The sequence below is a fragment of the Grammomys surdaster genome, unplaced genomic scaffold (genome assembly GCF_004785775.1).
Source record: "Grammomys surdaster isolate TR1022 unplaced genomic scaffold, NIH_TR_1.0 322, whole genome shotgun sequence".
NCBI classification, from domain to species: Eukaryota; Metazoa; Chordata; class Mammalia; order Rodentia; family Muridae; genus Grammomys; species Grammomys surdaster.
The window spans coordinates 620,986-646,592 of NW_021604741.1; the positions used below are offsets into that span (position 1 = coordinate 620,986).

Genomic DNA, 25,607 nt, shown 5'->3' on the forward strand with positions numbered 1-25,607 from the left:
CGTGGTTTTTCCATCCTGGGATATTTTGAAGAAAAGCATATTGGCAGCTGGAGAGATGGCTCAGACTTTAAGAGCACCAGCTACTCCTCCAGAAGCTCTTCCCCGGCTTCCATTCCCAGCACCCATACGGTGGCTCACAACTGTCTCTAACTCCAGTTCCAGGGGAATAGGACACCCTTGTCTCACTTCCTGGGACACTAGACGTGAAAATAGGGCACAGACAAACCTGCAAGCAAAGCCACATATATGCATAAAGTAAAATACATATAAAATAGTAAAAACCGTACGTAGAAAGGAAAGACTTTGGGGCTGGGGACATGGTTCTGATTTTAAGTGTGGGCCGGGCTCTGCCAGAGGACTAGGACACTGGTAACACTCAGCTCACAGCCATCACTAGCTACAAACTTCTGGATCCTGTGGACGCCTGTGCTCGCATGCATGGACCCACACATCCCCACATGGATGTAATTCAAAAAATTTAAATTATTTTTTGCTGGGCAGTGGTGGCGCATGCCTTTAATCCCAGCACTTGGGAGGCAGAGGCAGGCGGATTTCTGAGTTCCAGGCCAGCCTGGTCTACAGAGTGAGTTCCAGGACAGCCAGGGCTACACAGAGAAACCCTATCTCGAAAAACCAAAAAAAAAAAAAAAAATTATGTTTCAAAAAGGCTGGTCAATAGTGGCACACACCTCTAGTCACAGTGGTAAGTTATTTCTCTGCTGGCGAAATGAGCCAATTCAAGCCAGATTGAAATATATATAACTGCAGGTTTATTGGGAAGCTGCTCTCTTGGTGAGTTCATTGGCCCCAAGGAAGGAGCCACGGAAGTTGTCACAAGGAAGGAGAGAGGCGAGGGGAAAGAGAAAGAGTGAAAGCTTGTTCACACAGAAGGGAAGAGGGGAAGAAGAGAAGAAACCAAAATGTCTGGGTTAAATAGCAAAAAGCCTCTGAGGGAAGGGCAGTCCAGCCCCTGGGCTGGGCAGTTCAGGGCAGATAAGCCAGGTAGTGATGCAGGGATGCAAGAGAACCTGGAGGCCAGGTCTGCTCTGGTATGTAAAACATGCATCTCAGCTGTTTGTTCCCAGGGTCTGAAATGCAACACCCAGTGCTAGGGAGGCAAAGATGGGAGCTCTGTGAACTTGAGGCCAGCCTGGACTACATAGACTGTGGTGGTTTGAATAATGATCACTTCAGGGACCATGCATTTGCATGCTTGGCTCATAGGAAGTGGCACTATTTGGAAGCATGACCTTGTTGGAGGATGTTCATCACTGTGAGGGTGGGCTCTGAGGTCTCCCATGCTCAGGCTGTGTTCAGTGTGGTTCACAATCTCTTGGTGCCTGTGGATCAAGGTATAGAACTCTCAGCTCCTTCCCTAGCAGCATGTCTGCCTGCTTGCTGCCCTTCTCCCGACTATGATGAACCACCGAAACTGTAGGCCAGCCCCAGTTAAATGTTTTCCTTTATAAGAAAACATTTAGCATCTCTTCAAAACAATACAAACCCTAAGACAGAGACCTTGTCTCAAAAAGGGATGGGTGGGGTAATACATTTGGAATTTATTTAAATTTTTAAAACTTTTTATTATACTACTAAGGAAAAGGCAAAGCATAGCTTGGAAAGAGATATTTGCAGTGTGTCTGATAAAAGGCTTGTATCCAAAATAAGGAACATTTTACACTTTAAAAAATTTTGATTTTAAAAAAATGGACAGGTTGAGCTGGACAGTTAGTTTAGCACATGTTGTTCTTTCGAAGGACTGGGGTTCAGTTCCCAGCATCCACATGGTGGTTCAGAGCCACCTGTAACTCCAGTTCCAGAGTGTTCAACACCCTCTTCTGACATCTGAGTGCACAAGTATATACATGTAGGCGAAACACTCAAATACATGAAATTAAATAAATCTTTAAAAATGGACAAGAGATTTGAACAGATATTTCACCAAAGGAAACAATGTACAGTAGTCTATGATCCACAGCAGTGGATGGAGGTACATTCTTATAAGCCCAGCAGTTGAGAGGATGAGGCAGGAGGATCACTGCAAACTCAAGACCAATTTGAACTATTATGATGCATTTTAATTTGTATGTTGTAAGTATGTGTCTGTTTGAGTGTGCATGTACCTGTGTAGATATGTGAGGAAGCCAGAGGTTGACATTAAATAACTTCCTAGTTGCTCTGCATCTTATTTGCTTACTGTCTTAGGGTTTCTATAACTGTGAAGAGACACCATGACCAAAACAACTCTTACAAGGAAACAGTTAATTGGGGCTGGCTTATAGTTTCAGAGGTTTAGTCTGTCATCATGGCAGGAAGCACTGGGACACATAGGAGTTATGCATGGTGCTAGAGAGGTAGCTGGGAGTTCTATGTCTGATCAGCAGGCAGCAGGAAGAGAGTGAGACACTGAGCCTGGCTGGACCTCAAAGCCCGGTGACACACTTCCTCCAAGGCCACACCTCCTAATAGTGCCACTCCCCACGGGCCAAGCATTCAAACACTTGTCTCTATGCGGGCCATGCCTATTCAAACTACCACGGTCTCTTTACATACTCTTGGCTGTCCAGGAATTTGCCGTGTAGACCAGAGTGTCCTCCAACTCACTAAGATGTCTCTGCCTCTGACTCCCTAGTACTAGAATTGAAGGTGTGTGCCACCATGCCCAGCCTTTTTGAAAAATATTTTATTTTGAATCACAAGCACGTGGGGATGTGTGGGTCCATGCATGTGAGCACAGGTGTCTACGGGATCCAGAAGTTTGTAGCTAGAAGTGGTTGTGAGCTGTCTGAGTGAGTGTTGTCAGTGTCCTAGTCCTCTGCCAGAGCCCTACCCACTCTTAAAAGCAAAGCCATTTCTCATACCTATTTAAACCACCACATTTACATGTTTATTTCTGAGATAGGAACCTGGAGGTCGCCAATTAGGCTAGGCTATAATCCCTGCTCTAGTGAAGCAGAGACAGGCCGATCTCTTGGGCTCACTGGGCAGCTAACCTATCCTACTTTGGGAGCTCCAGGTCAGTGAGACACCCAGTTTGGAAGAGAAATGAAAGGAAAAAGAGAGGAATGGACAGTGCTTGAGATGCGATGCCCCTGAAGTTGTCCTCCGACGTCTAAATCGCACATGTGCACACACAGGAACAGTCACAGAAAACAACTTGGGCATAATGTTGATTGTCTTAGTTGTGAGAATACTCTTCCAGATGCACCCGTGGCAAATACATAAAATTGCATACTTTATGTGAGACTATTATATGTCAAATTTAATACTATTTAGTTAAATACTAATTTTTTTTATTTTCATGAAGTTTAAAAAGGCACGCGCGTGCATGTGTCGGTGTGCGTCCGTGTGTGTCTGTGTGTAAGAAAAGAATTTACAGAGCAGTCTCTCTGCTTTCATCATGTAGGCCTGGGGGAGCAAAATTGTGTCGTCAGTTTTAGTGACAACCCCCCTTCAGCCCCTAAGCAATTTTGGGCCCAGAGCTTTAAAAAAACGTTATCATGATTCCTGTAACACAATGCCACCTTCATGCTTCAGAATTAATTCTTGAAATTTGCTTAACAAAAATGAAGCCACAATCAAAGAATGATCTTTAAAAACACTCATGGATTAAGTAACGAGATTGGAGGTCTCTTTTCCAGTAAAACCTTATCCAAAGATACTGTGCCTGGGAGTGGCTCTGTGTAAAGTATCAAAGAGCCTCAGGCACTGGGAGAATAAAACTTTGAGCCTCTCTCTCTAGAGCAATGTTTCTCAACCTTCCTAATGCTGACACTCTGTAACATCCTCAGGATTTTTTTATTCATTGTAATACCCTCAGGCTGTGGTGAGTCTCAACAATAAAATTTATTTTGTTGCTATTTTATAACTGTAATTTTGCTACTATTATGACTTGTAGATATCTGATACACAGGAAATCTGATACACAGCCCCAGAAAACGGTCAGTGAGTCCTTCTAAAGGTCTTCCGATTTACAGGTTAAGAAGGGATGTTGTGGAGCGTGATCTCCCCTTGGAAAACTTCCATTCGAGTGTACAAGACCTGTGCTGTACCCCGCCTCTTCCTAACCACGTGGGGCACGTGCGTTTCCTTTGTGCGAAAGGACAAACGATGCTGTAAACACCACAAAGGTCAGGAACCGCAAACACAGGATTGGGAGAGTGACCAGGAGCTAGGATCTCAGGCTAGCCAAAGTGTGGTCAAGGAAAACAAACACCGAAAATAGAATAAGATAAAATAAATTCCAGCGCCCCACTTCCGTCAGAAATCTTTTTGTGCGCCCGCGCGCGCGTTGCCTCGTTTTCCGGTCCGTCGCTGCGCCGGACCCTGTACTTTGGTTCCTGCCCGCTGGCGGTCGGCTCTGGAGGGACCCTGTGACCCGTCGCCCGCACGTGCACGCCACGGTACAGTCTCCCGCGTGCGTAGTCGTGGGTAGGAGCGAGGGGCTGCAGCGTCTCCCTGAGAGGCTGAGGGGGCGAGGAACCATCGGGCCCACCTTCTGCTCTACGAGCGCCGGCTGCACATAGTGGGTCCTCCGCTCGCTGGTCGTGGGGGAGTATGTTACGGGGGCACCAGAGGGGGCGTTGCGACTCCGCCCCCTCCAGCACCCCCGGTGCCTCAGCCGTCAGGTCATCTGAAGGCTACCCAGTCCTCTAACGCTGTGCCCTTTCCGTCCCTGCCAGCCCTCCACCATGCCCGGGGGCGTATCCTGGTCCGCCTACTTGAAGATGCTCTCCTCCAGCCTCCTAGCCATGTGCGCCGGAGCCCAGGTGGTGCACTGGTACTACCGGCCTGACCTGGTGAGTGCTGTGGGGCTCGTGCCCACCCTTGGAGTGACACCCCAGGGTTCTGTCCAATTTGCTTAGTTCCTCTTGACGTTTAGACTGTTCCCACTGTTTGGATAACTAGTGCTGCAGCAGCTCTCTCTTAACACTCAAGACTGTGTCTCATAGTTACGGTGAGCCAGCTTGGTCTACAGAGCGAGTTCCAGGGCATCCGGGGCCACACAGAGAAACCCTGTCGTGGGAGTTGGGATATATAGAGTGAAGTGTCAAGAAGCTTAGTGGAACAGAAAGTGGCACGAACTTTCCATGGAAATGCCGTTTTGTGTCTCTGCAACAGTAGTTACCAGCAGCTCTTTACCAAGGAAATAATGCCTAGAATTGATCCTGTGAGGTTGACTTGATTCATCTCATTATTATTGGAGATGTGCAAGGGTTGTTATCAGTACTTGTACAGCAGCTACTTGTACTTGTGGAGAAAGCAACAGAAAACCAGTCTGTAAAATGAGCGGTACTCAGGGTCCTAGGCCACCTCCGTCTGGTTAGGTGGTAATATTGGTAGTTGAGCATCTTTACCGATAGAGGCCAAGGTGGCTGGCTACTGTAGGATGCTGTATGCTTTCCTATCGTTTAAGGGATTTATGATCTTTACCTACCTTGTCTTTTGGAATTATTCTAGCCACCACTGTTGTAACTGAAAGGTCTGTGGAGAAAGCAGAGGAGACCGTGGTGGGTGCCCAAAGTTGGCACTCAGTGCCCCCTTAGGGAGAACTGCCGAGATGCTTTGTTTTAGGTCTCCAGTGTAACTTATTAGGACAGCAAAAGAGACAACTGTATTCTTTTAGTTGTTTAGACTGAACCTCAGGACTCATCCTAATTCATCTCTCACTGGACTCCTCATCAAATACCACTGGGTGAATATGGAAAATAAATCCACATCTGCCCACCCTTGTGCCCACCCTAGCTCAGCCACCTCAGTTCATCTCTTCCTTCAGTTAAGACAGTAGCTTCCTGCCCAGCTTCTGCTCTCCACTCCTGCTTTCCCTGAAACTTCTCAACAGGGCTTCCATTGTGGTCTTTTTTATCCTGGAGTCACGCCATGTCGTTCTCTTCAAAACTTACCAGTATCTTCCAAAGCATAAGCCACTGAATCTTTGTCTTCTCCACTGCCCACCAACTAGCTTTCTAACCTATTGAACACTGTCAGAGGTACTGGTGCTTTTCCTTGAACATGAAGCACAGTCTTTGGTCAGGTCCTCTGCCCTTGTGATCCTATTAGCCTGAAACATTCTTAGACACCTGTGAGACTGCTTCCTCATCCTTGTCTGTGTTCTGAAGTGACCTTCTGAGCCAAAAGCCTGTATAGAAGTGCTCATTGTCTTAACAACCAGAAAAATGCAGTCTGCAGTCAGAACCACTACTCTGATGGCCATAATAAAACAACAGTTGTCAAGGACAGGAAGAAATTGGAACCTTCATGTACTACTCTCAGGACTAGAATGTCACGCAGCTGCTTTGATATATAAGTAGTCTGCCAGTTCCTCAAACAGCATATATGTTACAGCAATACCCAGTTTAGGTTTCTATCCAACACAACCAAGACATCTGTTATACTTATTTGTTTGATTCTGTACATGTTCATATGTGGGAACAATCCAAATACCTGAATACCTATAGAAAAAGTGGTACATCTATATAAGGGAATATCATTCAGTGATCCTACATGAGTGAACCTTGCAAACACTACATGAAAGGACTGAGCCACAAAAGACCACATGATATATGATGGGCAAATATATGGGGACAGAATTGGCTTGTGGGAACCACTTGGGAATGGAAAAGGAGTTTCTTTTTAGAAGTAAAAATATTCTACAATTTTGTGATAGACACACAGTTCTAATTCTATTGAAAACCATTGTTTTTTTTTTCTTCTCCTTCGTGGTGCTGGGACTCAAACTCAGCCATACACATGCTGCACCCATTTCCTTCTGCCTTCCTGAAATGTAGAGTTGTGTATGTGTTGCTCATGACAGTGCATGTCACATGATGGCCACTTCTGCCTTTTGGGTGCATTAGGTATCAATAGTTATTTCCCAGGCCTGGTGCATGGTAGACAGTGAGCAAATAGTGTGGGAATAGATTTTCAAATGTCGAATTCTCATGTGAAATTACAATTGTGAATCAATTGGATTTATCCCTGTGAATCCAGTAGGACTTAAGACTTACAGGACAAGCCGGGCAGTGGTGATGCACGCCTTTAATCCCAGCACTTGGGAGGCAGAGGCAGGTGTATTTCTGAGTTTGAGGCTAGCCTGGTCTACAGAGTGAGTTCTAGGACAGCCAGGACTACAGATAGAAACTCTGTCTTGAAACCTGCCCTCCCTCCCCCCCCAAAAAAGACTTGCAGGACAATGTATTCAGACAGCAAAAGTTTAGATCAGCCAGGAGTCCTCATAATAATGGTCTGTTATCAGTAGCATGTATGAGGCTTTTGTTCTTTCTAGAGCTTTTTAGATCACATTGAACTGTTGTCTCAGAATGTGGTGGTATCTGTTTTTTTGTCTTTTGTCTTTTTTTTGTAGACAATACCTGAAATTCCACCAAAGCCTGGAGAACTCAAAACGGAGCTTTTGGGACTGAAAGAGAGACATCATGAACCTCAGGTTTCACAGCAGTAGAAACTTCAAAATACAGCTGTGCCAAGAATCCTGTGAATAATGTTTTAAATATATATTTTAAATTTTATTAAGTAAAACTACTTTTTATAACACCTAATCTAGGGAGCTAGAGAGATGGCTCAGAAGTTAAGAGCACTGTCTGCTCTTCCAGAGGTCCAGAGTTCAATTCCCATCAACCACATGGTGGCTCACAACCATCTATAATGAGATGTGCCCTCTTCTGTCCCATAGACAGAATGCTGTATACATGATAAATAAATCTTAATATTTTTAAAGATAGTTTCATTATATATTTTGGCTCACGTATAACTTGGTATGTAGATCAGGCTGGCCTCCAGTTCACAGGATCTGTAGGTCTCTACAAAAAGGTCTTGCTGTGTGTTTAGCCAGTGCTGACCTTAAGGAGTCCTCCTGCTTCCATTTCCCAGGTCTAAAGGACTGTGCCTGGTCCAGTGTCTCTTAAGAACTGCCTAAGCACCAAAAAAAAAAAAAAAAAAATCAGCTGGATGGTGGTGGCGCACGCTTTTAGTCCCAGCATTTGGGAGGCAGAGGCAGGTGGATTTCTGAGTGCGAGAGTTTGAGGCTAGCCTGGTCTACAGAGTGAGTTCCAAGACAGCCAGGGCTACACAGAGAAACCCTGTCTCGAAAAACCAAAAAAAAAAAAAAAAAAACAAAGAACTGCCTAAGAGCCTTTGACTGGGTAGGTGCTTACTGTCAGTTATCACACGAGACCATTTGCAGTGGCTCCTTCAATTTGATTCTTCTCTGAATGAGCTTGATAATGGCAAGTTATAAGTTTCATAAGATAAAAATCAGTGATAATGCTTATAGGGTCTAAATTGATATCAAAAAATCTGTACTAAACTATATAAAAATATTTGAAGTTCAAAGTTCTTTGGAATTATGTACCTAATGGAATTGCAGCATTGGTGATTTAACTTGTCAAGATACTTAAATCCCCAAATGAAAGCAAGGTAAAATTGGCATTTTTTCTTTTTTTAAAAGAATTATTTTATGTATATGAGTATACTGTAGCTGTCTTCAGACACACCAGAAGAGGGCATCGGATCCCATTACAGATGGTTTTGAGCTACCATGTGGTTGCTGGGAATTGAACTCAGGACCTCTGGAAGAGCAGTCAGTGCTCTTAACCTCTGAGCCATCTCTCCAGCCTAGTTTTCTATACACAAAAACCTAAATATGCTGAGTTGAAGTATGTCCCTAAAAATCGGACCTTTTAGCCCTCAGTGTCCATGCATGTGACTATAGGATGAGGCCATGAGGGTAAGCCTAATGCACTGTGACCAGCCTTAATGCCATGGGAAGAAATGCAGGGAGGGCACTGTTAGAACTGCAAGCCAAGAACACCAAGCATTGAAGGCCTCCACCCAAAGCCTGGAAGAGCAAAGGAAGGATTCTACACACAGCAAGGTCTTCAGAACTGATAACACCTCTCTTGTTCTAGGCCTAGTTTGCTACATAAATAAGCTATAGGAAATGAACTTGTTTCAAGATTGTGTTCAACCTATAAATATACAACAGAAGTAATTTATGCAACAGTTTTTAAAAAATATCTGTGTATATGAATGCATTGCCTTCATATTTATGAACCCAGGTTCTCCAAGAGCACTAAGTTCCAGAACTGCATCTACATTGTAAAGATATTTTTTGTATGCCCACCCTAATGAGCAGGCGGGGACTCCGAAGCTGAGGTTTTTTTTTTTGTTTGAGAGGGTCTTACTATGTAACCTTATCTGGCCTGGAACTTGCTAATTAAGTAGATCTGCCTGCCTTGCTTTCATGGACAGTAGAAACACGTTATATACATACATACATACAGGCAGGCAAAGCAAAAACTGTCCTGGAACTGGCTGTGATGCAAATCTTGAACTCAGAGGCCTGTCTCCCAAGTGTACCACCACACTAAATAAAATAAAATGACCATGGTATACATGCCTTTAATCCCCTGCACTCAAGAGGCAGGCAAATCTTTTCTAGGCCAGTTGGGAGTTACAAGCTTGTGAGAGCATGTCTCAGAGCACTGGTAGGTTACTTTTTAATTATAATCTTTGAGGATATTAAATACTCATTTTCCCCATCCTGCACATAACATCCCAAGTCGAGTGGCCACTCAGAAAATTATGTTCTGATCCCTGGAAGGGGAATATTTATATGTGCTTGGGATTTGTTTTGTAAAAAACATGGTCTGAAACACACCAAACCACAAACTATTGTTGTTTTTTTTTTAAAGAACCCAACAGACAGGAAGAAAAATAAGTCAAGTATTAGATAATTCCTGGTTTGTGTTAAGAAAATAAGCACTGGGTATTTGGGATTTTTTTTTTATTTTTATACACATGACAAGATTTTACACCAATAGTCAGTTAAATAGTACAAATTTACATTCAGGAGGAATGTTAAAAAAAAAATTCAACTAAAAAAACCACTTCTTCCTGTGACCCATAATCCCAACATTTTACAGTGCAGGGGAGGAAGCTTGGGGGAGCATCCAAACCAAGTCTCTCAAAAGAAATGACTTTCAACTTTCACATTCCCTCTCCACACAGGATTCATAGTCAGAGTATAATTTACAATTCATCCTTCTCTGTAGATTCCTGTGAAAACAAAGATCAGAAGACATTACAAACTAGCAGCCAACCTTAACCTTACAGAAAGGCTCACATTCAAACCATTTCTACTGTTTGTTGGTATTTGCTTATTGGCAAGATAATTCAAAACTCACAGGATCAACGACCTACTGCTATCGAGGTGTACTAGTTTACACCTTTAATCCTAGCATTTTGGAGGCAAAGGCAAGCCAGGACTACCTAGAAAGGACACCCCTTCCCCATCAAAAAAAAGTCCAACCAAATGTTTCCACACACAAGCACTGGGGGTGGGGAAAGCAATCTGCTTAAAAAGATCCTGTGAATGGTTGAAAAAAAAAATAAAGAGATAAACAGCCTCCCCCAAAGCTTCTGAGGCTGGTATCAAATGCTGACTTCTATGTGGATTTACTCCTTTGTGACTAGATATTAGGAAGTCTTGCCAGACTCATGCTGCCCCATCTGCCCATCTCTCTGACCTTTTCTGTTTCCTGTTCTTCTTCCTCTTCTGTCCCTGCGTCCATCTCTTCTTCATCCTGCTCTGAGTCTTCAGTGTCTTCTGTGGTGTCTTCAGGCTCTTCTTCTGGTTCGTCCTCTACCTAAAAGCAACATCCATAAACCTGTAATGCCCTCCGTCTACCTTCACTTTGCTCTGAAATGTTTAATATCATAATGGGTGTTTTAACAAGTACTGTAGTAAATCTGATCTGCCTTAACAGGGAAGCTATCAAGAACGAGAAAAAGAAGAAGCCAAGCTGAGTGGTGGTGGCAATCCCAGCACTCTGGAGGCAAAGGCAGGCAGATCCTCCAGTTCGAGCCCAGCCTGATCTACACAATGAGTTCCAGGACAGCCAGGGCTACAAAGAGAGACCCTGTGTCCAGGGTAGAGGGTGGAAGAGAAAGAAGACAGAGAAGGAGACTTCTTGTTAATTTCACAGGTGGTATCACTCTAGGGGTCAGACACGGGAGAGCTAAGGACATACATACACACCTGTGCTTCAGGGTCAATGTTTAAACTGAGCCGAAGCATTCTTTCTATTCTGTCTCCATATGCCTTGGTGTCTGGTAGAAGATATCCTGACCGAAGTGTTGCCGTTTCAAACAAAACTACAGCAAGATCCATGACAGTCTTGTCATCTTCATCTTCCTGGTAGAAGGTACATTTGGTTAACATCAGTATTAAGGGTTACAAAGCATTCCAGTTTAAGACACCAAGAGAGCAGCCCTGCCATCAATCACCTTAATCCGCCGCAGCATGTCTCTGATCAGTGGGTGTCTAGGATTAATTTCAAATGTTTTCTTCTGACTGGCATAGTAACTGTTTAGGGACAAAATGAGCATTAGGTTAAGACACTAATTTTAGGGTCTACATGCCTACTGTAGTCTAGCTTTAATTACAGGAAAAAAGCCTCCTTTGATAGGGAGAATAGCCATGGTCAGATGAAAAATGAAATAAAAAGTACTTAATGATGAGTCAAAGCTCTGCTGAGTAAATGAACTGGTTTAATGTCTTGTTCATCCCCTTCAGATTTTAACTATACACATAGTTATGAATGCCGTGTAAATATATGATCTATATAATCTTCAATATGCCTTTACCAGTGTGGGTCTGTAAAAATTCACTTATTTTTAAATTAATTCCAATTACGTTTCCAGTGCATTCTGTGCACAACCATACTCATTAGCATTTTCCAAGGCCAGATATACCACACATCCATCTAGGACTTAGGGTACTTTGTCATCCTGACAAAGTTAACTTTCCTGACACTGATAGTTGGATTTTAAATGGCATTACAATGTTGGATAGAAGATACACAGCAGTAGAAAGCCAGGCATGGTCTGAAATGCCTTTAACCCCAGCAGTAGGGAAAGGCAGAGGTAAGTGGGTCTCCATGAGTTCAAAGCGAGCCTGACCTACAGGGTTCCAGGAAAGCCAGAGCTATGCAGAAACCCTATCTCAAAAACAACCAACCAAACAACCCAAAACAAAGCCAAACCCCTAGTGAGTCATGATATAAATGTGGACATTATTCTTACTCTAAAGCAAAACTATGATGATACATGTAGCAGATCTGAAGAACAAGAGCTGACACCTTGGTAGGGACATCCCCAGTTTCTTACTTTGTAGAGATGTCCTTGCCAGTCTGGTATGCTTGTGCCTTCATGATCCTCTCCATGTTGCCAGACCATCCATACTGGCTGGCCACCAGAGCACAGGGAGACTCTGTGAGGCGCTGCGACACCACAGCCTTTTCAATCTTAGAAGGAGAAACATTAGACAGAAGTAAATGAAGGATCAGCAGTAAGCAGTGCCAGTCACCATCCCAGAGAACAGACAGACGCACTCGGGAATCCTCGAGTGACAGTCAGTGAGTATTTTCAGCTACAAATTTATACTTAAACCTATAAAAACTTAGAACAGTATTATAGCAGCAGGAAACTTCTAGAAGTTACAAACTCACACTACAGTGTATTTGATGGCATTTTGGGGGTAGGGGGTCGGGGGTGGAGAGGGGAGAGCGGTCCCAGGGCTCAAACCCAAGGTCTTCAGGCAGCAGATGAATGTATCATCACTGAGCTACATCTCCAGGTCTCTAAGTACCCGAACGAAGCACATGCCACTGTCTACAATTGCTAGTGGTAACAAACAAACTGGGTGTAGATTAGCTTGCTGATAATTCCCAAGTGCAGACACTAAAGTATGCAAACCCCAGATACCTTGTCCTTGAGGGCCTTATCCTTCATCCAGTTGAGCAGAGGCTCAAACTCCTTTTCAGTTGCTTCCCGACTTTCTTTAGTCTTCTCACTCTCATCAAACTTCACTCCTTCCTTGGCCACATTCTGGAACCTCTTCCCATCAAACTCGGGAAGAGCCTGGATACAGTACTCATCCACAGGCTCTGTGAGGTAAATGACTTCATAGCCCTTCTTCAGAAGTCTCTCAACAAACGGAGAAGATTCAGCCTACAAAATTAAAGGAAGTATGTTTTTCAAGTTCTGCCTTGGCACATTAGCTGTGTCTCCACAGCATTAACAACCCCGTGTGAGACAAGGATTTAAGGCAGTGTCCGTAGTGGCTGCCTAACTATTCCGGCTACACAACTGACTTCTTGGCTCTCAGGCACTGGCTGTGTGCCCCCAGAGGTACAGGAACCTAGCAGCTGCACTCCGTCTCACCTCTTTTCTGCTTGACCCAGCCATGAAGTAGATTTTGTCCTGTTTTTCCTTCATTCTTTCCACATACTGGTCTAAACTAGTAATGTCAGTTGAATGGTGGGAAGACTGGAACCTAAGAAGTTTAGCAAGCCGTGTTCGATTTGAGTGATCTTCAATCACACCAAGCTTGATATTGGTTCCAAATTCTTTCCAGAAAGTATCATTATACTTCTCATCAGCAATCTTCTTGATCATATCCAGGGTTTTTCGGACAAGCTTCTTCCTAATCACCTAAAGAAAATGGAATCTGGTTAGGAAGGTTTATCTCAAACCTTTCCTAAAGAGACTAGGATAGCAGCAACTGAGACAGCACAATGGCCATACCACTGATCAAGGGACAGGAACCACCAGGGGACCCCCACATCAGACTGTGATAGAATTAGACAACTGTTTCTATTATATTCTGTTAATATTCTAATGCTACAACTCAGATATTTTGACAAAATATCTAATATTTTCCAATGCTTATAAACAAAACCAAATCCCACCTAGTCTTCTAATCTCTACAATACTGGTGAAAAGGGGCTTATGGAAAGGTCTAGTATGTGGGTAGCTGTGGACCAAGCAGTAGGTAGGTGTGTTCCCTGCCTTTAACTCTGTTCAAAACTGTAATCCTTACTAAGTGTTGGGGGAATGTATAAGCTTTGAGACACAATAATCCCAGAAACAAACAAGTTCTTTTTTGAGATAAAGTCTTAGGTTAGGTTAGGTTAGGGTGGCCTCGAACTGCCCCCTGGCTTAACTAGCATGAGCTCATCATCTTAAGATTACAGGCATGCACTGATGTGTCTGGCAGAATTTCTTTGAATAGTCTAAGACCAACCTTCCTTCAACATCTAGTTGGTCTACTGCCAGAAAAATCACTACCCCGCCCCCCCATCTCTGATCACTGAGTTAGATCTCCAGTTTTCTGTTGTTACTCCTGGGTACCTGAAGTTACAGGTGAAATTGCTAGTAGTTACAAAGAAACTGGGTGTAGAGTAGCTTGCTGATAATTCTGACTCCAGCCAATGGGCATAAAGCATGACTAGAAATCCTCACCTTGAGTAATTTATGTTGCTGGAGAGTCTCCCGGGAAACATTGAGGGGGAGGTCATCGGAATCCACCTGCGGACAGCAAGATGCTCACTGAGCAATAAAGACAAGTCTGTACCAAAGACCGCTGCCACACTCCCAACCACTCTAACACCCACGCACACAATCTTCAGATACTTACAACACCTTTGACAAAATTAAGGTACTTGGGCATCATATCATGGAAGTCATCTGTGATGAATACTCGGCGCACGTACAGCTGAGGGGAACCAAAACAGAGTCACCGCCTACACATCATACTTTAAAATGTTGACCTTAGTTTACTTTTAAAAAGTCCAGCTACCTTGATGTAGTCACTCTTCTTAGATCCATATTCATCAAACAGACCTCGAGGTGCAGATGTAGGTACAAACAAAATTGACTTGAAGGTGACTTCCCCTTCTGCAGTAAAGTGGATATAAGCCATGGGGTCATCACTTTCCTGTGGAAAGTACCTTGCTTTGGTTATTCAAGTCACAAGAAAAATCAGTTCAAAGGCACGTTATCACATCTACAACGTTTAACAAAACGGCCCATTACAAACAGCAAAGAAAAGGTGCTGGAGCCAGCAGTGAGAAGAAGAGGCTGAGCCTAACAGACGGGATAAGGCGGCGGCGTCTTCCCTGTCTGCAGACAGTGACGCCAAAGCCATGCCAAGTTCTTCCATGCATCTTTTATCTGTACAAGACCCTGCTTAGGGAAACAGCACTAGAAGCAAGTTTAACTCTAGTTTTAAATATATTCTTAGGCTTCACCAAAAGACAACAAACAAACAATCAAACAAAAAAACCCAAAAAGTAATTCCAGAGAAATATTCAGTAATATCTTAAAATGTAAATTACAATGTCTGATGTCATATGTTAACTTTCAAGATAACATAAAAGCTATTCAATAACATGTCCTGTTTTATGTTGGAAATCAAATGCCTGTATGTATGTATGTATGTATGTATGTATGTATGTGCGTGCGTGCATATGGGACACCAATCTCAAAGGTTCATGTGAAATTTGACTTTGCTTGCTAAGTCAAGAAATGAATTTCAATTTGATATATCACTGTGCCTGCCATATTCTTAGAATAGACACATGGTTTTTATAAAATTATCTGAATCATCTGATTGGGAAAAATGGGGATGAACAATCATATTTATAGTCACCATGTTTAAATGAACTAATTAGCTGATAACTTTGTACAACTCATTAATAATCTAATCTAAAACTAGAGAACTCTTAACACACAACATATTCTTTACCTTTGAAAATGATTTGTAGAAAGCTTTGTATTCATCTTCTTCTACTTCTTTGGATGGTCTCTGCCATATTGGTTTGATATCATTCATAAGTTCCCAATCCCACACAGTTTTTTCAACCTAAAGTTAACATAATTGGTAAGTTTCTTTTAGTATTAACCTATAAGTGATGGTAATTTGTTACCTCATATGGGTCTTACTACCAAGCCTGTTTAAAAGCAGGGCCGTTTGTTTTTAGAGGTAAGATCTGGCTATATAGCCCAGACTGGTCTCAAACCAAGAAGCTCTTGTCTCAGCCTCTCAAGTGCTGGGATTACAAGATAAGAGCAAAGCCTTCTACTTAGGCTTAAATACTTATGGCCAGTTTTAACACAAAAAAATGAAAGTAGCCAATATCACAAACTCTATAATTTTCAACCATACTTCTCTGTTACCTTCTGATAATTGATCCCAACACGGTAAAGAAGATACAGAAAGCTTCTAAGATTTTAAAATTAAAAATAAAGAAGGCAGACTTAAGCAATACAAAAAGCCATAAGCTTTTTACAGAGGATTTGCCATTTAAAGTATTCCAGGTTAACACAGAGCATACAAAAGGCCTTGTTTTTTAATAGTAGGGCCATTTGGAAAACTAGAAAACTTTAAAAAAAATAATGAAGGCTCATTCCATGGGTGGTAGTGAATGCCTTTAAATATTAACCCCAGTACCAGGGAGGCAGGGACACCAGAGGTACACAGTGAGACCTGGTTTCAAAAGTCCAACCAACTATCCAAAACACAAGACAACACAAGCCCTGACTCAGCCCAGAATGATGCTTCTAGTGCTGGAGAGGCCGTTAAAATTACGACCTGAAGGTTGGATTCCCACCATCCACATGGTGGCTCACACTCCTCTAGCTCCAGTTCCAGAGGATCCAGCAGCAGCATCTGGCCTCCATGGGTACCAAGCATGCAGCGGAGCAGATACAGATGCAAGCAAAACACCCACACATATATTATAAAAACAATTCTCTTTAAAGAAAGAAGCTTGAGCTTGTACCTGTGGGTGGAGTTTCATTCTCACAGACCCTAACAGTGTCATAGAGAAACCAGGCTTACTTTTTTAGTTTTTGGTTTCTTTTCTTCTTCCTCCTCCTCTACTGCAGCTTCATCATCAGATTCTTCTTTTTCTTCTTTTGCTGCTTCATCTTCTTCCAAGGGCTCCTCAACAGTCTCAGTCTGTGGACGGATAAAGTACAATTACTGTTAGTCTTGCTTGTTTGATCCCAAATGTCTAAAGAAGACATTACAGTAAAATAAAAGCTTTCCAGTAAGGACCACACCTAATTTCATCCCTTTCTGCTCAACACTACACACACACACACACACACACACACACTGAACTTTATCGAACTTACCTTGCTACTCCACACGTAGATGGGAAAGTTGATGAACTGAGAATACTTTCTGACCAGATTTTTAATCGTATCCAATTCAAGATAATCAGATGCTTCTTCTTTTAAGACAAGACTGAAAGGAAAACAAGCCATTTACAGAGAGCTCAGACTGGACTGTATCTGTTTAAATACCTTGGTAACATCAGCCAGCAGTTCTGTTAACACTTGACATTCACAGGAAGAACTCCCCTCCATGAGAAGGCTGTGAGCTAAGTCTACAGGTAGGGCTAGGAAAGGAGGCTCTTTCCTGTGCTTCCTTAAGTAGACAACAATGTTTTGAATAGAAAAAAAACTCTGATTACATTGGGGGTTTTCCCATCAAGGTAAGCAAGCAGCAAAATTCTAAAGAAAAGTTATTTTCACTTTCACAGTTTTATACTGTCATTCTAGAAATCAAATCATTAAGTACTTAAAGAAAAAACAAAATTACCTTGAATTATGAAAGCCATCAACCACATGACTATCAAACAGTTCAGGTAAGATGGCTCATTTAGTAAAGGCTTGTTGTACACGCACAAAGGCCTGAGTTTGACCCCAGCACCCACATAAGAAGCTCGGCATGGAGGGACTTGTCATCCTACTGCAGGATCCTTGACTAACCTAATCAAGCCCTAGTACAACCCTGTCTCAAAAACAGGAAAAGGTGGAAAAGCTCTACCCACAAACATGCCCAGACAGACAGACAGACAGACACATAGATATCAGATCCATAGCTGCAGTATCATACCCTGAGTATTCAACAGACACATGTGACTGGTGACTGCTTAGCAATGCCTATTTTTCTTACCCTCACCAGCTATCAAAAACAAGTGATGGCAGGGTCTGCAAACACAGCAGATTCATCAAAATATAAAAGCCTCACCAGGTGTGGTACAGGCCTTTAGTCCCACCACTTTGTCAGAGAAACCCTCCTAATTTAAACGTTTCTGTTACAAATAGGATATGGTGTTGGTTTTCAAGTTGAGCAGGTCTCTGGTTGATCTTGGTGATATGGAGAGCCAGGGAAAGCTGACAGCTGCTGGTTAGACAACTTAAGTAGAAATGCAGTCAGTCTGAAGGCCGACAAGAGGGCACAGCACACAAAGGTGTTTGCCTCCAAGCCTCAAGACCAGAGTTATATTCTTGAGACCCACATAGCAGGAGAGAACAGACTTAACAGGTTACCTGCAAGTTGTCTTTTGATCCCTACACCCCAACCCATAATAAACATAACAAAAAAGGCAATCAAGATTCGTGAGCACAGAACTATTCTTAAGATTAGTCAGGTGTTTTTGTTTGTTTTTTAAATGGACATACTCTCACTTATTATCTATGGCTGTTTTCAAGTCAAACTAGAATTAGGACATTTAACAGGCCATACATTCCTCCCACAAGTATTTATCAGCTGGTCCAGTAAGCACATTTCCTGACTTGTGATCTAGGCTAAGAATATGTGAGAAAAAGAAATGGACATGAAGCCACAGCAGGAACAGTATGAGGAACAGATGCTGAGGAAAGAGCCAGAACTTTTCAGATGAGATTATCACTATCGAGGACATAGGTAAAGAGAAATTGTAAAGACAGGCACCCCACATAGGAGGTGCTGAGAAAGCTTGAGGGCAGCAGGAGAGCCAAGTCTGGGGAAACAGGAAGGCACTCAATAAAACATCTGCTACTAGGAGCAGTAGTGATCAAATCTCTTTAAATCAACTTGACTTGGCAACAAACCTACTGGTGACTTACACAATACAAAGACAGCAGATGACCTGAAACACCAACGGAAGGGAAGCAAGGCAAAAGGCAGACGAGCCTTTCACACTGTGGGTTCTGCACCAGTCGAGGGTAACAAGCACAGGCTGAAGAGAATCAGCACTGCTGAGCTGGCCCACAGTCGGGCCTGCAGGTATATTTATGGTTGTGTCTACGCTCATCATGTAGATAACTTTTCTTGTCACTGCTCCTTAAATAATATAGTATAACCACTTACACTGCATTAAAATTATAAGTACCTAAGACATGACTTAGAATACGGGAGGGGGGGGAAGCATAGGTTTTATGAAAATACAATGCATGTTACACAAGCAATTCTTCATCTGTGGATTGAATATATGCAGTGGTAAAATAAATCAACAGAAGCTAAGTGACACGGATGAGGTGCAGCAGGAAAGGTAAGTCAGTCTTTTGATAACTTCCCCTGAAAATGCAGGCATCTCTTAGCACTCTTTCTTGCACGGCACTCTGAAATGATTTTTCATATGCTCAAGAGCTAGAGCCCCACGTGAGAGCAGGGGCCTACACCTATCCTGTTCTCTACTGTAACCCCAACCCATACTTGGCATTCAAATGAGTACGGGTGACTCGTGATGCAGGACTTGAAAGAAGGAAATGTTATCCAGGGAAAGCAGACCTGTTGTATAGTTTCATTCACTTTACTAACCAAGCACCTAAGCTATGAAACCGTCCTGATACATCTGCCAGTCAAATGTGAGGATGATCACAAAGCCAGCTCACCTCCCCAGTCTCTTGCTGTATGAACACCTGCTGTGCTTTCCATTTACTTGTTCTCTCTGGCCTACTCCAATCCCAGCTACTCACTACAAATCGTGACTGTTTCTAACCTCAGCCTCCCTCCAGCCACCCCTGCATCACCTTCAGAACTCCTATCAGCAACTGCAGCCAACTGTGAGGAGTCCTTTAAACCTGTGATCAGGCCAGGCCTTCCTGCCTGTCCATGCTTCTCTGCACAACATAGCTTCCCTCTCTGACCTGGAAAACCCAGAGCTACTTCTTTTGTGGTCTCTCATCAGCTTCTCCCTCGATCCTCACACTATTAATTTTTGTTAGAATCAGAAATACTCACGTAATTGTTGTTCCACGACCTAGTGTGTTTCCTCTTGGGTCAGCAATTACAGAGAATTCATTGGAGTCTGATTCCCAGATGTGCTGGGTATCATTGTTGTGTTTTGATGTGACAATGACCTTATCTGCTACAAGGAAGGCAGAATAAAAACCAACACCAAATTGGCCAATCAGTTCTGAGGTTGACTGACCATCTTCTTGTGCTTCTGTCATCTTGTTTAAAAACTCGCTTGTTCCAGATTTGGCTATGGTGCCGAGGTTTTTAACCAACTCCTCTCTAGTCATTCCTACACCCGTGTCTGTGACATGCAGCAGGTTTTTCTCTTTGTCACACTAAAAGCAAGACAAGAACCAGACAGTTAGGTCTTCTTAACATTCACATTATGCCAAATGCCAGGTTCTCTATGAAGAAATCTAGAACCCAGCTCAGGACACATCCACTTTAGATAGAGATGTACTAAGTATATTAAAAACATGTCTTGTTATGGCATTTTTCAAAACCACACCTTAGAAGCATGTTTTTATATTTTTTATATAAATTCAGTGTATTAAGTATATATATATATAAAAAAAACCAACCTGATATAAATGTCAAACAATAGATAACCCAAATAAAATAATAAATTTTTGAAGATAAAATTCTAGGAAACAAACCTCTTATTTCACAGAAATTAAAAGGGATTTTGGGATCTGTGATTATTAATGTTCTTCACTAAATAGTCCAGGCTATCTTCAAGAGCCTGGTAGGACTGTGCATCCATTCATAGGCCATGTGATTATTTCTGCCCAGTGAAGGTGCAAGTGGGAGCTGAGTGTGACTTTCAGGCTAAGCTTTTAATTGGTGTGCGACCCTTTGCACCATGGCAACCAGAGACACTCCAGATGGCTGCTCAGTCAGCCTGTGGAATGATTTAAGCTGAGGTCTTGGCTACCTTTTCCTAAAGGGCTAGGTAGTATCTATTTTTGGCTTTAGGAGCCAAAGATCCTGTCAGTAATTACTGCCAGTGTAGATAGAAGAATTTGTACTATAAAACTAGGTATGACTGTTTTCTAATAAACCTAATAAAAACAGGCAAAGTCAGTTTGACTCACAGGCAGTCTGTGAACTTCCATCCGAACGCACTGTGACTAGGAAGTTACTTTTCACACCAGAATAACCTACTGATGAAGGAGTGCCTGGTTTCTGACTATCAGTTCTAAAAAGGAAACAGTTATTTTAAGCTTACCTTAATCTTGACCGTTAGCTCCTCATTTCCAGCAAGTGCGTTTTCATCAGTTAGTGAGATGAGTCTTATCTTGTCTAAAGCATCAGAAGCATTTGAAATCAGTTCTCTCAGGAAAATCTAAAAGGAAGTGAGATTTAATGAATTGGGATTATCCTCCAGATACAGTAAGATGTTGGTTCTCATGACCAACTCCTCTCATTTCTCCTCAGAAGCATGAAAAGACACTCTTTATGGAACCAAACCCTTTATGGTACAAGAGATGGCTTTACTCTCTTCATAAAAAAGGAGGTGTGGCTCTACAAAGCTCTGTGGCAACTACAAGGGATATCTGAAGTGGTGGAAACAGGAATACTTCTCCCACCTTTCCTTAGTGGTAGAGTTGTGTGACTTCACCCCAATTAGCAGATCACTACCTAATTATGAGGTGACAGGAAAGACTGGGACAATGCCCACTCCCTTCCTACCCCAGTATGTACCAGTACTAATTCTTACTTACAATCTACCGTCCTAACCATGTGACACTCACCTCTTTATTTTTATACAGAGAGTTGATGATGAGTTTCATCATCCTGTTCACTTCAGCTTGGAAGGCGAACTTTTCAGACTTCTCTCTAAGTTCTCTTATCTGTGATGCATTTAACCCATCCAACTGAATAGCTTCTTCCTCTCTAAAGAAATCAAATTAGACAAGCAAATATTCAGTTTAATTTTTCTAAGTCTGCAGTCAGGACACAGACTGGCCTCTGTATACCGTCTTGTTAGAAGGGTAAAACAGAAGCCCCTGTAAAAGACCACTAACATACCAGCTCACTCTTATCACAGTAATGGGCTATGCTTAATGCTCAGCTGGAAATGGTTCTGAAAATTCCCAGGAAAATAAACCCAGGTCCCCTCTACTGAAAAGCAAGTCATGACTCGAGCATGCTTGCACAGTGAACACTTTAATACCCTCACTAATTCCTAAGAGGCCAAAATTTTAAAATACACCTCACTGACTAAAGAGCCCTTTTCTTAAGAAAGTTACAGGCGTAAGTTCTATTTTTCATAGTACTAACTTCACACAAAACCAATCTGAAGTCTTCTGTCAGGTCTTAGAAAGTTCGTAGCACAAGCTGAGTGGTCTACATCTACAACATCGGTTTTCTGATTTTAGATGCTGAGGCTTTACCCCCTAGCACTTCCTTCAACTTTCCTTCTTGAATCAGTAGTCAACTCCTAAGAGCAGACTAAGTACCACGTGCAGATAAACCCGAGCGCCTAAGAACTTCTCTGGTTATTTTGTATCATTAGCAACACTTATGCACTGGACATTGTAATCTGATTGGAGAAGGAACAGCCACTGTGTCCCACTAACTTGCACAGCTTATCAGCACAGTTTCAATTCACCGACCTCTGCACAACTTCATCATCTGTCCTTGAGCCTTCTCTGCTTTTACCCAGGTCCTCTTCTACTGTGCCATCCACATCGACTTCATCCTCAGCTCTGACAAACCCTGAGGAGAAAAAGGTGACAACTCTCAATATTATTGCTTCCTCCCCTTCGTATAAAAAGCCAGACCAAACAGGGCAAGAGGGAGAGTTAACACAATTCAGTAAGTACAAGATGTGGAAATACTGACGTCAGTCAATAACCAATGTCAAGGCAAGTTTGCGCGCTGAAGTTTAAATGTGAATGATCAAGACTCCCAGTTGACTCTTGAAGGCCTGGCAGCCATCACTTGTGTCTATCGACACAAGGCAGTGAGTGATACAGGCCCCCATCAACACCCACACGTGTTGGGCGAAGTGTAGAGGAGGCCTCTACACTGGCCAAGCCAAAACTTGGACCTTGCTTAGTTATCACAGGTCAGAATACAAACGGGGTTTGTGCAACTTCTGTTGAGGGGAACTGAAATCCGGCCCAAAGGGGAAGACATGTCAAGGACCGCGCTTGAAGCACATCGGAGCCGGATACTGGGCCACTGCCACGACGCTGGCCCGAGGGCCCACGCTCGCGAGTCGGGCGTTAGGAAACAGAAACGCGCTCCGGGAGAACTGGAGGACAGGGGTTGGGGGGTCCTCAGGCTCCGGAAAAGGTCGGACCTGGTGACAAAAGTCCTTAGGGAGGGGCCAGTGTAGGGTTTCCCCCGGGAGTAGAGTCCGAGAGGCCGCGCCCCGCCAACGAGACTTTGGGGAGCGCTCCAGATCCATCCGCAGGGTATTTAAATGTCCCGGCTCCAAATCGCCTCTTCCCAGAGGCCACAGGGCAAGCATCATCACCCGAGACTCCTTCGAGGAAGGGAGATGACCCCTGGACCTTCTGTAGCCCCCAGCGTCCCCCTCCCAGGCTCAACGCCCCAAGAACCTTCGAGAAGCGGCCGGGAAGAAATGGGGGGAGGCGCCCGCTGCCGCCCTTATCACTCACCGAAGGTCAGCAGGACGCAGCAGAGGCCCAGCACCCACAGGACCCTCATGGTGCGTGGCCGGCGAGTCGCAAGTCCTTTTCGGTCGCAGGAGCCGCCTCCACCCCCCCAACCCCGAGTCTTAGCTCCTCACACCTCCAGCAGCGCGGTCCGCCCACTAAACCGCGCGCAGGTCGGGCCGCTTTTCACCCCACGGCTTGCGGGCGGGGGACGGGAAACACGAACCCACCAATCGTACCTCACCACGCACTCTCTGCACCCAATGGGAACGCACGGGGGGGACGGCAGCCCGCCAATCGGAACTGTCCAGGTGCGGTGCCCGATGCCCGAAGCGTGGCTCCTTTCGATTGGGTTTCTCCAGCAGCCTTCCTCCAATCAAATGGCTCCGCGGGCCCCTCACACGCCGGGCCACCCCTTGGCCTGGGAAGCCTTGGTCTCTGAGGAAAACCGTCCAATGAACGTAGGCGCATGGCACGTTTGTCCTTTCCTAGAGGTCCCGGGGAACCACTTCCGGTTCTAGCGAACGTTTATTCCGTGACTAGGGGAAACGGTAGTCAAGACAATGCAGTTTTCACCCTTTTCCCGTCTACGACGCGGGTCACGTTACGAGCCCTTTCAGCGCTACGTTCGCCGTCATCTTTCTTTTGGGCGTTTCTTTTCGCGACAGAATTATGTGAGGGGTTGAATATCCGGAGTGCGTTTGGATGGTGGTGAGAAACTACAATTTCCGGCATGCAACGCGCTAATCTCACGACTGCTGGGAATTGTAGTCTCTGGCGTCTAAGCCAGTTGCGTAGTTTGGCCCTTGGGCTTACCCCAGTCTTGTGTCCGCGGGAAATGTCTCCTGAGTGATTTAGGGTTTCTGCCTCATTCGGATTATAGAATAGATCTATGCTTGTTCTAGGACTCTAATGCATACAGTTTTCAGAGGCGAGCCTAGAAAGCCGCCCCGCGTGGCCCTAGTCTCATCATGTCAGAGGGCCAGCCCTGAATTCGGGGCTCCGCCTCTGGTTGATGGTAACACGCCGGTTTCCAGGTCGGCTTTCTTGGGCGTCGCTCAGGGTTCCCGGAACCTTCCGCTCCATTTGGCATTATGCAGTCCGCATCTCTTGGTTTGCAGTAGAGGGTGGCGGGGGTTCTTCAACCCTGAAGGAAACTCCAAGGACCCAAGTTCCTTTGACATCCCCATAAATATCAAGGGATGCCCTGGCAATCTAGAGCCCCTCTTGTGAATCAGCTGGAGAGTGCGGTGGTGAAGTCCAGGCTAGCCTAGAACAGGAAAGGACATTTGCAGATACTTGAAAGCAAAAGCCGCAGTGCTTGCAAAATAGCCTGTAACCCTGAGTGTAGCTTTGTAACTTCATAGAAACACCTTTCCGCCTTCCGAAAGAGGCTCTTTCTGGTGAGGGAAGTCCCTAAGGCCAGCTTATGCGTTCTGAAATGTTTTCTAAGCTCTTTAGCCTCATTTAAAGAAATTTTCCACTAGCACGCGTGCCTGCCTCTAACACACCCGTTCCATCACCGCTTTCTCTTAAGAAAATTGGAGTTGTTTTCAGGCAATCCAAATTCCCGAAGGCAAGCTTTTCAGTGACAGTGTCATAGTCCCTTTGACGACTCAAAGACTTTAGACTTGCAGATCTTGAATCTGTGGTTTGGTGTTTACATAATGTGGTGATGGCTTATTTACATCTGTCTGATTTACCTACATTTGCCAAAGCACAGAGAAATGTAAAACGAAGGCTTTATGCCTCCGTGCTTGTGTTTGTTGTTTAGAGCATACCAGGAATCTTATTTATTTGTGCTTTTGGAAAAAGATGCCCGTTTCTGCATTTGACAGTCCATCACCCTCTTTCTGACTTTTTTTTTTTTTTTAATTGAGCAAGTGAGCAAGTGTTCTGAAACTGTGACTGCTTCTTAACTAGCCAGTGGGGGTAGATCGGGCTGCACCTGGGAGGAACTGAGAATGAGATTTGTCCTCCAAAATAAAGCTGCTGGGGTTGTTTGTGGGTAGAAGTTTGTGCAGATGATGGTCCTTAGAGAGAAAGAAGAAAGAAAGAAAGAAAGAAAGAAAGAAAGAAAGAAAGAAAGAAAGAAAGAAAGA

At 43.8% G+C, this 25,607-nt stretch overlaps 3 protein-coding genes across 5 annotated transcripts in view; 2 read left to right on the forward strand and 1 right to left on the reverse strand.

Moving 5' to 3' along the window:
* The first annotated feature begins 4,239 nt into the window (after nucleotides 1-4,239).
* CUNH12orf73 (chromosome unknown C12orf73 homolog) lies at nucleotides 4,240-7,530 on the forward strand. 3 transcript variants are annotated; one of them, XM_028778062.1, is made up of 3 exons: nucleotides 4,240-4,403; nucleotides 4,683-4,799; nucleotides 7,364-7,530. In XM_028778062.1, exons 2-3 carry the CDS (start codon nucleotides 4,692-4,694, stop codon nucleotides 7,457-7,459), a joined length of 204 nt encoding a protein of 67 aa, XP_028633895.1. In that variant the 5' UTR covers nucleotides 4,240-4,403; nucleotides 4,683-4,691; the 3' UTR covers nucleotides 7,460-7,530. The 3 variants fall into 3 exon arrangements, with proteins under 3 accessions (XP_028633895.1, XP_028633898.1, XP_028633897.1); XM_028778065.1 differs by having other exon boundaries at nucleotides 4,403-4,431; XM_028778064.1 differs by lacking the exon at nucleotides 4,240-4,403 and adding an exon at nucleotides 4,418-4,525.
* A 2,255-nt stretch (nucleotides 7,531-9,785) lies between these two features.
* Hsp90b1 (heat shock protein 90 beta family member 1) lies at nucleotides 9,786-23,681 on the reverse strand. The gene is made up of 18 exons (XM_028778038.1): nucleotides 23,509-23,681; nucleotides 22,495-22,597; nucleotides 21,631-21,772; nucleotides 21,105-21,221; nucleotides 19,880-20,211; nucleotides 17,002-17,113; nucleotides 16,703-16,822; nucleotides 15,608-15,724; nucleotides 14,660-14,797; nucleotides 14,498-14,575; nucleotides 14,323-14,388; nucleotides 13,243-13,512; nucleotides 12,784-13,029; nucleotides 12,187-12,323; nucleotides 11,305-11,383; nucleotides 11,057-11,212; nucleotides 10,545-10,664; nucleotides 9,786-10,074 (listed from the first exon to the last, which is right to left on the reverse strand). Exons 1-18 carry the CDS (start codon nucleotides 23,555-23,557, stop codon nucleotides 10,048-10,050), a joined length of 2,409 nt encoding a protein of 802 aa, XP_028633871.1. The 5' UTR covers nucleotides 23,558-23,681; the 3' UTR covers nucleotides 9,786-10,047.
* A 331-nt stretch (nucleotides 23,682-24,012) lies between these two features.
* Nucleotides 24,013-25,607, forward strand: part of LOC114629912 (tetratricopeptide repeat protein 41) — a 63,312-nt gene continuing 61,717 nt past the window's right edge. Inside the window, exon 1 of the mRNA XM_028778039.1 lies at nucleotides 24,013-24,216. The gene's annotated coding sequence lies outside the window, so the exon portion shown is untranslated. The remainder of the gene's footprint in view (nucleotides 24,217-25,607) is intronic.